General features: G+C 50.0%; 1 protein-coding gene across 1 annotated transcript; it reads right to left on the bottom strand.

The window, feature by feature from the left end:
- Positions 1-4,591: 4,591 nt before the first annotated feature.
- LOC102413710 (cystatin-13) lies at positions 4,592-12,506 on the bottom strand. Its single transcript, XM_025264716.3, has 4 exons — positions 12,317-12,506; positions 11,060-11,379; positions 6,698-6,811; positions 4,592-4,768 (listed from the first exon to the last, which is right to left on the bottom strand). Exons 2-4 carry the CDS (start codon positions 11,285-11,287, stop codon positions 4,685-4,687), a joined length of 426 nt encoding a protein of 141 aa, XP_025120501.1. The 5' UTR covers positions 11,288-11,379; positions 12,317-12,506; the 3' UTR covers positions 4,592-4,684.
- Positions 12,507-13,550: the final 1,044 nt, after the last annotated feature.

Here is a 13,550-nt window from a genome sequence, read left to right on the forward strand (position 1 = left end):
GACCACACCCCAGCCTGGGGGGCACCCCTGCCACCCTGTCATGTCCCTTCAGTGTCTAAGCGGCTCTGGTTCTGTTCTCTGGATGAGTACCTGTCTGGGTGTCACACCCAGGCCATGTGGACACGCCTCCTTGTCCATGTCACCCCGGAAGAACTGGTCATTAAACGTCAGCATTACAAGCAGCCTTGTGCAGCCTGGTTCCAGAGGGTGGGAGCTGGACAGCTGGGGCCGTCCTCCCAGCAGGGCAGCTGGCTGGGCCTGGGGGTGGGTCTCTCCCCTTCACACACCTGAGCCACCACAGATGGGACAACCTGCACGGGTGCATCTGGGCTCTGTCTCTGGCTTCAGCATCCCTGCCCCAGGGCAGCCCTTTAGAGGTAGGTTTGCTGGAGAAGCCCGTGGTTGCCTTGGGACTCTAGGTAGCAGTCGTGTGGTCCTTCTCCCCCTTCCCTTCCTCCCTGTGTGGCCTGAGTGAGCATGCCTGCTCAGTCACTTCAGTTGTGTCTAACTCTTTGTGACCCCATGGACTGTAGCCCACCAGGCTCCTCTGTCCTTGGGATTCTCCAGATAAGAATCCTGGAGTGGGTTGCCATGCCCTCCTTCAGGGGATCTTCCTGACCGAGGGATCGAACCTGTGTCACCCGTGGCTCCTGGCATGGCAGACAGATTCTTTCCCACTGAGCCCCAGGGAAAGCCCCTTGCCTGCGATCACCTCTCAGGTCAGTACCTGCTCCTGTGTGTGCGGCAGGCTTTCCTGGGGAAGGGGCCAGTCTTGTGGTGTGAGAACTCTTCAGCATGTGAGTGTCCTCCACCCAGGGTTGACTGGTTTCCCAGCCCAGGGCTTGGGCAGGGCTGAAGGGAGCCCGGCTGCAGGCATCCTCACTGTTGGTGGGCACCGCTCAGTGTGGGCACAGCTGTGTGCTTGTCCCCTGCCACCTGGTCACAGACCCCACTGGTCCTTCTCCACAACCCTCCCTGACCCCTCCTTCTGCTCCTTCCAAGGCCTTTCCTGACTCCTGGCTCTTCCATCAAAGGAAGCTTTCAGGGTCCTTTTGGCACTGTGATCCCCATAATGTTTCCAAGGAATCAACCCCACTGTTCCCCTGAAGCAGCTCCTGGGAAGGGTCTCCCTGGGGTCACTCCAGAGTGGGGAAGCTACTGGCCCTTCATGAGCTCACCCCTTTCCTGGGGCAGTGGCAGGGCTACCAAGAGGGGTACTTGTTGCCCTAAAGGTCCAGGAGCGAGCGATGAGATTGAAAACAGAACATGAAATCCGGTGCAGTGTCAGGGGACCTGCTGCCTCTATTGGACTGAGGTGCAAAGTCCACTTGGAGTCCAGCTTTTATTCCTGATTGCAGACTACAAGACTTTCTTTGATCTATCTTTCCTAAGACACTACATTGACATAGTCCAGATCTCCTTGTTTTTACCCTGAGCTGTTCCCTTCTGGGAAATTTTTGGGAACAGTTAGCAAGTGTGTAGGCAGTGTTCATGCCTGACACTGACCCAGTGTTCCAAGGTCCATGCTTTCATGATCCCAGTCATACTCCCTTCTGGGTTTGGCCTTGGGTTCTGTAACAAGACTATTATTCTAAGAAAAACATGGAAAATAATCATCAACACAGTTTCTTGATATATGCTGTTTTTCCAGGTGCTATTTCTATGAAATTTCCCAAGGCTGTGAAAGTACATTATCAGAAATTCCCACTATAAGTACTGAGGGCTTCGGTGTTTCCGCCTGGACGACGCTGCTGCTGTCAGCCCACGGGAGTGGGGCTGTGTCAGTGGTCCTGCCTCCGCAGGGGGCTGCAGGGCCTGGCTTTGTCTGGCCCCACTGGCTCCACTTGTCCAGAAGGGAGGGCCCCTGTGGGTGCTTGGCTTCCTGAGCCCAGGTGTGGATGGAGGGACCCGTCGTGGAGGGAGGCGCTCCCTCCCTGGCCCTGTGCACCTCGCCTGGGATGGCACGACCTGGCCCCTTCCTCCGTCCGGAATCTGTGCTGAGGAATCATGGGAGTGGGTTTCTGGCCCAGCTGTCCCTCCCTGGGCAACAACCCCATCCCCCCAGTAGAGGCGAGGTGGCTGGGCCCTAAGCCTCACCCACAGCTCAGGCAGGCGCACCCTCTCCTGAAACAAGACTATAGAGTGGTCTCTGCCTTCCCAGCTGCTAACCTACTGGTTCTAGGCGCCATCACCAAGGCTGACAGCTGGGCCCTGAGAGCGCCATGGAAGGAAATATAGCATCAATGGCCAATGCGTTACCTCTAGATCCTGTGCTTTGCTCTGTGGCCACTTTCTTATCTGCCAGGAAACATTTCAACACTTCCCTCAGCTTTCCCAGGTGTCAGGGTCCAGGCAGAGCCCTTGCTGTTGTTCAGTCGCTGTGTCATGTCCGAATCTTTGTCACCCCATTGACTGCAACATGCCACTCTTCCCTGTCCTATCTCCCAGAGTTTGCTCAAACTCATGTCCACTGAGTTGGTGATGCCATCCAACCATTGCATCCTCTATTGCCCCCTTCACTTCCTGCCCTCAATCTTTCCCAGCATCAGGGTCTTTTCCAATGAGTCAGCTCTCCACATCAGGTGGCCAAAATATTGGTACGTCAGCCTCAGCACCAGTCCTTCCAATGAATATTCAGGGTTGAATAAATAAGGATTGAACACAAAGGAACAAGCAAGTGGAGACCTTACCTCTGCAGATTCCCTGGACCTCACCCATGGAAACAGGGGTGGGGGCGGGGCTGTCAAGTGATGGGCAGGACCAGCTGTGGGACCTCCTTGGCCTCAATCTGCTCCCCAGGCTGCATCTCCCCTCCTGGTCCACAGACCCCCAGGGGCCTAGAGTCACCCTGGGATTTGGACTCTGGGTTCCTCTTGCTGTAGTCAGCCCCGGAAAGCAACATGTTCTGCTGGGAAATGCGCTTGTGAGTTTTTCTTTTTTTCCCCCCAAATCCTTGATGACGTATGCTGACAAGCTGTGAAATGGCTATGACAGATGAAGAGGGACAACCTTCTAGGTATGAATGAGTCACGAAGCTGAACCATCCAGCATGGATGTTGTTAATATCTTTGGAGGATAACAGATGGTAACTAGAGTTATGGTGGCCATCACTTTGTAACGTAGAGAAATATTGCATCACTGTAAGTTCTACACTTGGAACTAACAGTGTTGTATGTCAATTACACTGCACTTTACTAAAAAAGAGAACTGAGGTGTTTCTCTCCCAAGTCCTGCAATGGTTGCAGGCTCCTCTCAGGAGCTTCAGATCCCCCGCTGCCCAGTCTGCCCCACACAGGGGGGGTTCTGCAGGAGAAGAAGTCCCAGGAGATTCGCCCGGCAGTCAGGTAGGTACTCACCTGCTCCTGTGTGCTTGCTCACACTTACCTGGCCGGCCCTGACCTGCCCTCCAGGGCTGTTGTGTTCACTACTATGTTATGGAAAGTGCTTCTTTTTCATTTGTTAATTCACTTCACCATCTCAGCCCAGCCCTATGCACAGACACACAGAGAGAGAGACAGACAGACAGACAGACAGACACATACACACACACACTGTGGGAGCATCCCCTGATTGGCATCTCCCGGTCGCCACACCTCGCAGCCCTCTCTCCCACACTGAACTGAAATTAATCAAGGTGGCCAACAACCCAAAGAGGTGACGTTGTTACCTCCAACGCTGGGCCACCGAGAGTGCCATGGCTTCCAACCCGGACTTTCAGACACTCTGTCTGGGGGAAGCTGTCCGCCTCACCCAGTACACAGCGGCTGTGCAGACAGACCCTCACAGAGGACAGCAGAGACCACTTGCCCACAGCCAACACCAGCCAGTAGCCACAAGGGCAAGGCCGCCTGGGGAGTGGGCTCCCCAGAGCCAGGCTCACCTTCAGACCAGGGCATGCCATGAGAGTCTAAGAGTGACCTCAGGAGAGGTGACACCAGCCAAACCACCCCAGACCCCTGACCCACAGATGCCACAGCGAAATAGATAAATTGCTTGAAGCACCAAGGGTAGGGTGATCAGTTATAAGGCATTAAATCATACCTCCCACTCTGTGCGAGCACACACACGAGTTGAGTACACACACACATGCACAGGCACATGCCCAAATGCAGCTTTCTCTTCCTGCACCATCACTCGCATTTCCCTGCCTCAATTCAAAACCGAAAGTAAAACACAAGTCTCCCAATCACCCAACTACCTCCCAGGTTGGATCGGGAGGGGTTAAAACTGTGGCTGAAGCCATGACCTGTGCCTTCTGCAGCCCTGGGAGGGAGCTTTCCATGGAAATCCGTGGAAATCTGTGGACAGACATTCTCAATGCATCCTCAGGGCCTTGCAGAAACTCCCCACCTGAAGCAATGAAGGAGTGGGGCTTCCTGTTAGTTCCACACAAAGAGCTGTCAGTGGAAAGTAATTTGTGCCCAGAGCTCCGTGAAATACGGTAACAGGTTCATATTCTCTTCCATTCATTGGGAGCAGACTGTCCCTGCTGGTAAATGCACTGATCCAGCGGAAGATGCTACCCTACCAGCACCACATCCATAGCCTTCGGGCCTGCAGAATGCACAAAAAGCAAGCAGGCTACAAAAGGGAAGTCGAGAGGTCAGATGTGTTATTTAAGTGTTTTACAAGTATCTTCACTTCTTGAAATGCACACAAGAGCTGTAGAGTGGCTAGCTGACCATTAGATAGGACTGCATTCTTTCTTTAGCATCTGGAGTTCAAATTTCCAGGGTTTGGATGCCACAATAAAGGTGCAATAAAATGCCTGGAAGAGATAAAAAGAATAATAACTCTTAAGCAAGAAAAATTCCAAAAAAAAAAAAAAAAAAGAAAACCAGAAGCTCCGATTTCCAGGTGTCAAGATTTGGCTTAAGGAGGGGCCAGTCATGTTCCTATAGGCCCCTGAACAGTTGACCTGATGGCTGAGGAGACAGCTTCACAACTGAGATGAGTGCCACTTCGGTTCATGCCCCTATGATATGAGGCCATCACAGTCAGGGCTCCTTTTGCTCCAGGAGAGCAAGCATTGGAGCCCAGGATGAATTAGCCTGGAGAAATCCTCCTGTCCAGCTCTGGACTTCCCCCGCCACCGCCCCACGCAGACTTCCTGCAGCCCCTGGAGACCCCATGCTGCATGGAGAGCCCAGCAGGTCCTTCCCAGGGGAGGCAGAACCACAAGAATAGTTGGGGTCCTACAGGCTTTGGAAAGGGGATCCGAATCTGGCCAGGTCCCACCAGGAAAAGCTTGCAGCTGGGGAGCTGGGAGGAGACACAGTGCCTGCAGAAGGAATCGGTGCGCTCCCAGCTTCTGACCTGGGTGAGATCACTCTGTCCCTCTCCTCGCCTAAAATCTTTATTCAATCAGAATAAAAATATAAAGTGAGAAAACCTCCATTACATCAACGTGGCACTCACTAGAGCTGAAGCTGTGTAAGATACAAAGACTAAGGGGTCAAGTAGAGGGGGACAAAGGGCCAAGCAACCAGGAACCCAAACTGGCCATAGAGGAACTGAGCCCAGACTGGTGGGGCGTCCAGGTTGCAGGGGATAAGGATGAGTTGAGCTGGTTCCTGGCAGTGTTGGGGAACATATTAGTTGTTCTAACTCTTCAGTCTCTAATTTGTGCCCAACTCTTTGTGACCCCATGGACTACAGCACCCCAGGTTTCCCTGTCCTTCATTATATCCCAGAGCTTGCTCAGACTCATGTCCATTGAGTCAGTGATGCCATCCAACCATCTCATCCTCTGTCATCCCCTTCTCTTCCTGCCTTCAATCTTTCCCAGTATCAGGGTCTTTTCCAATAAGTCGGCTCTTCACTTCAGGCAGTCAAAGTATTGGAGCTTCAGCTTCAGCATCAGTCCTTCCAATGAATAGTCAGAATTGATTTCCTTTAGGATGGACTGGTTGGATCTCCTTGCAGTCCAAGGGACTCTCAAGAGTCTTCTTCAGCACCACAGTTTGAAAGTATCAATTTTTTCCAGCCTTCTTTATGGTCCAACTCTCAAATCTGTACATGACTACTGGAAAAACCATAGCTTTGACTATATGGACCTTTGTCAGCAGAGTGATGTCTCCGCTTTTTAATACACTGTCTACGTTTGTCATCGCTTTTCTCCCAAGAAGAAAGCATCTTTTAATTTCATGGCTGCAGTCTCTGTCTGCAGTGATACTGCCCTCAAATAACTGTACAGCTTCAGAAATTCTTAGATTTTATTATTAAGTAAAAATCTAAATTATGGAACAGTATGCAGTGCAATTCCCTACTATACAAAAACACAAATATAAAATATAGAAAAAACTAAGATATATAACAATAAGTTGACAGCAGTAAATTTTCCATAAGGGTAGTTATAGCTGACTTTGTTTTTTTCTTCTGTAGTTGATTTTCAGCTACTTAATACTTTGGAAAATTTTTAAATTTCCTACCTTCCATGAACCAGGCCTAAAACTATTTAAAATAATACCAGGTTTTAAAACCTTTCCCCAAGGAGATCAGATAGTTACCCTTTCTTCCTTTATAAGACTCAATAAAGAAAACAGATAAGCTCAAAACCTATAGGAGATCTGAAATGGGGAATCTCTAAGAGTTGCGTGAGCCCTGTAAGGGCAGAGATGGGAAAGACTATCCGGAGGCTAATGAGTGATTTCAAGCAAGATAATTCAAGGTTGCTGAAGGCTGTCTCAGCACCTACCTTCTGCATTTGGGGATCCTCTTGTGCTGAACAGTTTTCAGTTTTCCCTGAAATTTTCTTGCACTTTGTCCGCTCAATTTCGACTTCAAGAAGGTAATCCAAACTATCCGTGACCTGTCCGTGAATCATTTCAAGTTAGAGAGCATCAAAGAATATGTGGCATCAGTTGTCATTTCTGACAAACAAACATGTCATTGACTGCTTGGGGCAAAGGATGTCTCCCCACCTCCCTCCCTTCTATAGTTTCTTTGGACAGAGTTTTGGGGTAACGCAGAAGTGGTCCTTACCTTGTTTTCTCTGTCTCTCTGTTTCTCAATTTTTTTCATTATGATTTTTAATTTTAAAGCAATGACAGCTCTCACCGAGATAAATCAAGAAAGCTATTTCTTAAAGACCATTTTCCTGGGAAAACTAATGGTTTGTTCACTGGAGCTTGAGAAAGAATCAACATTTTCAATGAAATCCACTTAGAATATATTGCTTCCCTTTGGCAGTTTTAGTTATCTACACCTTATTCCATGTCACACACCCTCCCAAATCCCTGACTTTCCAGGCATCTCCCCTCACCGCCGCCTACCCTGTCCAGAGCCCACCATAGCCCTGTACTCAAGGAGGCCTCACAAAGAAACCCAGATGAGCAATGGTAAATGTCCACTCCCATGATTGAAGAATGAAAAGATGCTCAACCTTACTATTCATTAGAGAAATGCAAATCAAAACTACAATGAAGTGTCACCTCACACAGGTCAGAATAGTCATCATCAAAAAATCTACAAACAAAAATGCTAGAAAGGGTGTGGAGGAAAGGGAACCCCTCTACACTATTGGTGAGAATGTAAGTTGATACAACCACTATGGAGATTAGTATGGAGATGACTTTAAAAAACTAAGCATAGAGTTTGCATATGGTCCAGCAATCCTACTCCTGGGCATATACCCTGAGAAAACCATCATTCAAAAAGACACATGTACCCCACTGTTCCATTGCAGCACTATGTACAATAGCCAGGACATAGAAACAATCTGAAAAGGAAAACAAAGTTTATAAGACTTTAAGGAAAGAATATTTAAAGAGAATGACCAGGTTAGTTAGATTCTGTACCTGAGTACAGAAGAATAAGAGATAATTCAGAAAATAGAGTAAACATTTTGGAAGTTCTGGAAAAGTCGCCTGGGCATTGAACAAAATGGGTATAGGCAGAAATCTAAGTACGGTTTCATGAGTATAAAACATACTTTAAAATTTTCAGCTATGCAGTAAGTGTCTGAAAGGACACCTGCAGGTGTGCCCACCAGGATCGATGTCTGTGGGGGATGTAAAGAAATCAGGGGTCACCTTCAAAACTACTTACAAATGGACCCCAAGCACATTTTTCAGGACTGCTGCTGCTGTTAAGTCGCTTCAGTTGTGTCCAACTCTGTGCGACCCCATAGACAGCAGCCAACAGGCTTCTCTGTCCCTGGGATTCTCCAGGCAAGAACACTGGAGTGGGTTGCCATTTCCTTCTCCAATGCATGAAGGTGAAAAGTGAAAGTGAAGTCGCTCACTCATGTCCAACTCTTAGCAACCTCATGGACTGCAGCCTACCAGGTTCCTCCATCCCTGGGATTTTCCAGGCAAGAGTACTGGAGTGGGGTGCCATTGCCTTCTCCGTTTCCAGGACTGGATATCAAGTTTTCCAGTGCTGTTGGCATTTGGGGCTGTTGGCATTTGAATTTCTTGGCTGTGGGGGCCGTGCTATGCCTGAGGCGTGATGACCCACATTCCTGAACTCCATTCCTCAAATATCAGTAGCAGCCTCTTCAGTTGTGATGACCAGAAACATCTCAGGCTATGGCCAAAAATGCCCTGAAGAGCAAAATCTATGCCCAACTGAGAATAGGTGCTTTGTATTTGAGTACATTTCCAACTGAAAATTACCATAAAAACAGACTTCCCTAAATCATCCTCAACAACCACTGAACGACCCCCAGCCCCACCTTCGCCCCCGATTGCCCAGGAAAGGGAGGCAATGAGGGTCCAGCTGTGGATTCAGCCACTCACTCCTTCCATGGCCAGGTCTCTCTGACTCCCCTGGCCTCCTATGACACCGTGCCCTCCTGGCCGGCCGCACTGTTGTATCTTTGGCCCAGCAGGCATCATTCAGAAGCAGTAGCATCGGTGGATTAAGAGTAGATAGCCTGGGTTTAAATCTTGGCTCTTCTCTTAGTAGCTGTGTGACCCTGGGCAGGTTTCTAAACGTCTCTGTGCCTGTTTTCCTCCTCTGTGAACTGGAGCTGGTAGCTACGCGCTTTTTCTTTAAGGGCCAGAGAGGAAATATTCCAGGCTTTGCAGCACAGACACAGCCCAGATAGCATTCAAAAAGTATGCCTGGCAGTGTCCTAATAAAATTGTATTTATGGACACAAGTTTCAGTGTAATATAATTTTCATATGTCACAAAATAGTCTCCTTTTGTTTCTTATATTCATTCATATCTCATGGGATGTACTAAGAAGGGCCATGGGCCAGATTTGGCTGCAGTCTGTGCGTGACAACTGCTGATAAATATCTTTGTAGTTTTGACTTAAGTCATTCAGTGGAATAGAGCAGTTTTCCATCTGTAGGGCCTGTGGGTATTTTGTTAAGTTTTATCTGAATTGTCACCCAGTATTTGTCACCCAGCACCCAGAAACACAGTGCTGGTTCCTCTAAGACACAGTCCATATTCCAACCTCCAGCTGCTCTAAGAGCATCCTTTATGGCATTATTTCATTGTTTGTTTATTTAGCTGCACCAGGTCTTGGTTGTGGCATGTGAAATCTAGTACCCTGACCAAGATATGAACCCAGGTTCCCTGCAGTGGGAGTACGGAGTCTTAGCCACTGGACCACGAGGGAAGTCCCTGGTATTATTTTAAATCCAAGAGATGACACAGAAACACATCTTGCCTTTATCATCATGCTTCCTAAATTTCCTTTCATGAGAACCATTTCTTGCTCTACTCCATCTTTCACAGCACTGATATTTAAATTTTTATCGATTTTTTAATTGGAGTATAATTGCTTTGCAATGTTGTGTTAGGTTCTGCTGTACAACAAGATGCACAACAGTGTGAACTGGCTATATGTATACATATATCCCCTCCCTCTTGGATCTCCCTCTGACGCCCCCATCCCACCCCCTAGGTCATCACAGAGCACTGAGCTGAGCTCCCTGTGCTATACAGCACCTTCCTACTAGCTATCTATGTTACACATGGCAGTGTGTATATATCAGTGCTACTCTCTCAATTTGTCCCACCCTCTCCTTCCCTCTCTCTGTCCACAAGTGCATTCTCGACGTCTGTGTCTCTATTCCTGCCCTGCAAATAGGTTCATCGGTATTATTTTCCTTGAAATCTACAGCACTGATATTTTGAAGTGGTCTTAGAGAATGCCCCATAATATACTTGTGTGTGTGCTCAGCCAGTTCAGTTGTGTCCGACTCTTTGCAACACCATGGACTGTAGCCCGCCAGGCTCCTCTGTCCATGGGGATTCTCCAGGCAAGAATACTGGAACGGGTTGCCATGCCCTCCTCCAGGGGATCTTCCTGACCCAGGGATTGAACCCACATCTCTTATGTCTCCTGCATTGGCAGAGGGGTTCTTTACCATGAAGACCACCTGGGAAGCAGCACCCTGTAACATGGACTTGTCTAATTGTCCCTCACGAACACCCTCACACATCTGGGGCAGGACCCGGTATACAAGTGATGCCATGTCCTTGCAGTGATGTCCCATCAGAGGCACGTAGTATCAGTTTGTCCAGCGTGTTCTGGTTGTAATTAATTAACAAGCAATCCCTGTAGCTATGGCCCCTTCCCTTTACTTCTCTCCATCCTGGGTGGCAGATCCATTGCTGATCTTTGCCTGAGTTTGTTATTACCATGGTGGTTGCAAAAGGTGATTTTCTAGTTTCCTATTCTTTCACATTTCTAAGTAGGCGGAAGAGGAATCTTCCCTTCTGCCCTGGTTCCTACATACAATAAAAGCTGGGTGTGGAGTTTCTCTGCTTGTTCACTGTGTTATAACGCATCCTCTTCAACACTCAGGTGGATGATATCTGCTCACACCATCCCGAACATGGCCCCTTTAAGAGCCCCTCTGTGCTCTTACCTGTTTTCTGATGTGACTATAACTACTTTTAAGTTATTTGAATGGATATATTATGTTTTACCCCAGAATTATAAAAGAGAAAACTTAATTAACTTACTTCCCCAAACCCCTAAATTAAAGTTTATAAATTTTGGCTCCAGGTATCTCTCAGCTGCTCTCAGCTGACAATGGCCCTCCCACAAAGGTGGGCACAGGGACAAAGGGTGGGAAGCGAGAGCCACTAACCTGCTCCTGGGACCTCAGAACGTTCATCACCTTGTAGACATACTTGTCCTTGCTGGCCTTGTTGTACTCCTTCATGGCAAACCACAGCGCCTGCTGCACATACACGTAGGAGGCTGGGATGTCTTGGAATTCCCTCGTCACCTTCTTCGAACCCCAGGCTTGGACACCTCTGGACGTGAGGGCCACCATGGTCATCCAGAGCAGCAGGCCAGGGCAGATCCTGGCCATGGCTCCTCAAATGGGGGTTCAGGCCGAATCCCTCCTGTCCTGCCAAGGCTTAGTGGGCCCTGCTGCCTCCACACCGGCCCCTCCCAGTGCTGCTGCAGGTGGAAAGTGGAGAACAACTGTTAAAATCATCTGCCCCCAAAAAAGCCACCTGCGAAACGTGTAATTCAGTCCATTTGCCCAGCATGGATGCTTCCTTTTTGGAAGGACACACACCTCTGTGTACACACACACACACACACACACACCTGATCTTCCTGATGGCTGCCTAGGACCTATTTGTGCTGGGACCTGTCTGCTGAGTGGGGGTGAGTCTCTCCAGCCCGTGGAAGGCCCTGCACATTGTGTCCCCATCTCTCCGAGCCCCGTGGAGATGCCCTTTACACTCAGGAGGCAAGAGTCCCAGGACTGAGCGTCTGCTTTAGCCCAGGGCTGTCTGGCTCAGTCTCGCCCACATGTACGAGGGATGGCATGCCACTTGTGAAATGCCTTTGCTTTAGAGGAATCCCTCCAGCCAACAAGGACCCATAGGACATAGCTCTCAAGGCCGAAGCAGCGGTTCGGGTGTCAGGGGCAGACCAGGAGCTAGCAGCCTGAGCCAAAGCTGAATCCGTGGGGGGGTGCGTTTGCCCAGAGAAGTAAAGACAGGGTGTCTGGGCTGAACAGAGGATGTGGTGTCTAAACCAAGAGACTCCTGGGGCCTAGATATAGACACCCAGCACCAAATACTCCCAGGGTCTTAGTTCAGCTGCCCATCTGGGGTTGCCATGTGCCCTCTGCCAGGAATCACCAACCAAACCTGTGCCTCCCAGAGACTGACCTGTGGGGAGGCTGATGCACAGGGACACAGGGTTCTCATGCCCACCCTGCCGGCCAGCGGTAACCTATCCCTTCCCGCCCTGGCTCTGCTCCACGGCAGCTTCAGTGTGACGCACGAGGGGCAGGGGTGACTCTCTCCTGCTCCATGTGCCTGGGCACATGGGTGGCCACCTGGGGCCATCTCCTGCCCACCAGGGCTACCCCCAGACCCACCTGAGCACCAAGGCCCTTTCCACAATGCTGTGGCCGAGCCCTGAGCTGGCCACCGGCCGCAGGCAGCTTCTCCCCCTCCCCAGGACCTGAGCACGGTGGCTCCCGCCTGTGGCCAGCTCGTTTCCAGCCCACTCAGTTCACAGCCATGTGCCTGCTTGGGGTGTCTGTCAGGGCCAAGGTCGAGTGCTTCTGTCCCCAGCTGCCCTCCCTGTCAGTGGTCACCTCTGTGGCCCCTTTGTGACCTAAGCCCTGCCCTACTGATGCGGCCCTAGTGACCAGCCCCTCTGACGAGGGACCCTCTGCCTTCAAGCCCATAGACTCACTGGGGAGCCCACAGCATCTGCCGCCAGCACTGAGTTCCCGTCCTGTCCCATGCCTCTGGACTTTCTAAATCTCTGCGCTTTGGATGGGCAGCTGGAAGTGAAGCCACCTCCAGCGAGTCTCTGTCGGGGTCCCCTTGTGGGACCCCCTTGGTCTTAGAGGCAGGAGGAGGCGCCAAACAGCCAGGCTCAGGAGCCCTGGGCCTCCTCACTCAGGAGGGGAGCCCAGGGCTAGTGCCAAGGACACGAAGCCGAAGGCTGGCGATGGCCACAGGTGTGTGACCCTCCGTGGGATGGACAGATGGCAGCCATCTCTCCACATCTCCAGGCTTGTCTCAGATGGGCTCCCTTGGTCCAGTTTCCTCTCCTGTGTGTACTTCTCATCCCGAGTCAGCCTCCTCTGACGGTCACGAATCCGTCTCTTTCAGCACAGGGCCCTGGTTCAGCCGTGGTGAGGGACTTCCATGAACTCAGACATTGGGAAATCACTGTTTCTCTTTCCAGGATAACATACAGCCCAAGGAGGATCATACCTGAGACCTGTAAGATGAGATCCAGACAGGGCATGTGAGACCTGAAAGTTACCTGCTGAAGGGTCAGATGTCTGAGACGGAATCCTGGGCTGGAATTCAGGAGCCCTTTCTAAGCTCATCTCACGTGTTAGCAAAGTAATGCCCAAAATTCTCCAAGCCAGGCTTCAACAGTAAGTGAACAGTGCACTTCTGGATGTTCAAGCTGGATTTAGAAAAGGCAGAGGAACCAGAGATCAAACTGCCAACATCTGTTGGATCATCAAAAAAGCAACAGAGTTCCAGAAAAACACCTACTTCTGTTTTATTGATTATGCCAAAGCCTTTGACTGTCTGGATCACAACAAACTGTAGAAACTTCTGAAAGAGATGAGAATACCAGAC

Source organism: Bubalus bubalis, chromosome 14, assembly GCF_019923935.1.
Source record: "Bubalus bubalis isolate 160015118507 breed Murrah chromosome 14, NDDB_SH_1, whole genome shotgun sequence".
NCBI classification, from domain to species: Eukaryota; Metazoa; Chordata; class Mammalia; order Artiodactyla; family Bovidae; genus Bubalus; species Bubalus bubalis.

Excerpts from the sequence above, each read along its gene's own strand:
- LOC102413710 (XM_025264716.3), bottom strand. The coding sequence starts at position 11,287 with ATGGCCAGGATCTGCCCTGGCCTGCTGCTCTGGATGACCATGGTGGCC. Across the intron at positions 6,812-11,059 it reads TTCTGAGGTCCCAGGAGCAG|GTCACGGATAGTTTGGATTA; the intron begins GTTAGTGGCTCT and ends ATTCACGGACAG. Across the intron at positions 4,769-6,697 it reads AGGATCCCCAAATGCAGAAG|GCATTTTATTGCACCTTTAT; the intron begins GTAGGTGCTGAG and ends TATCTCTTCCAG.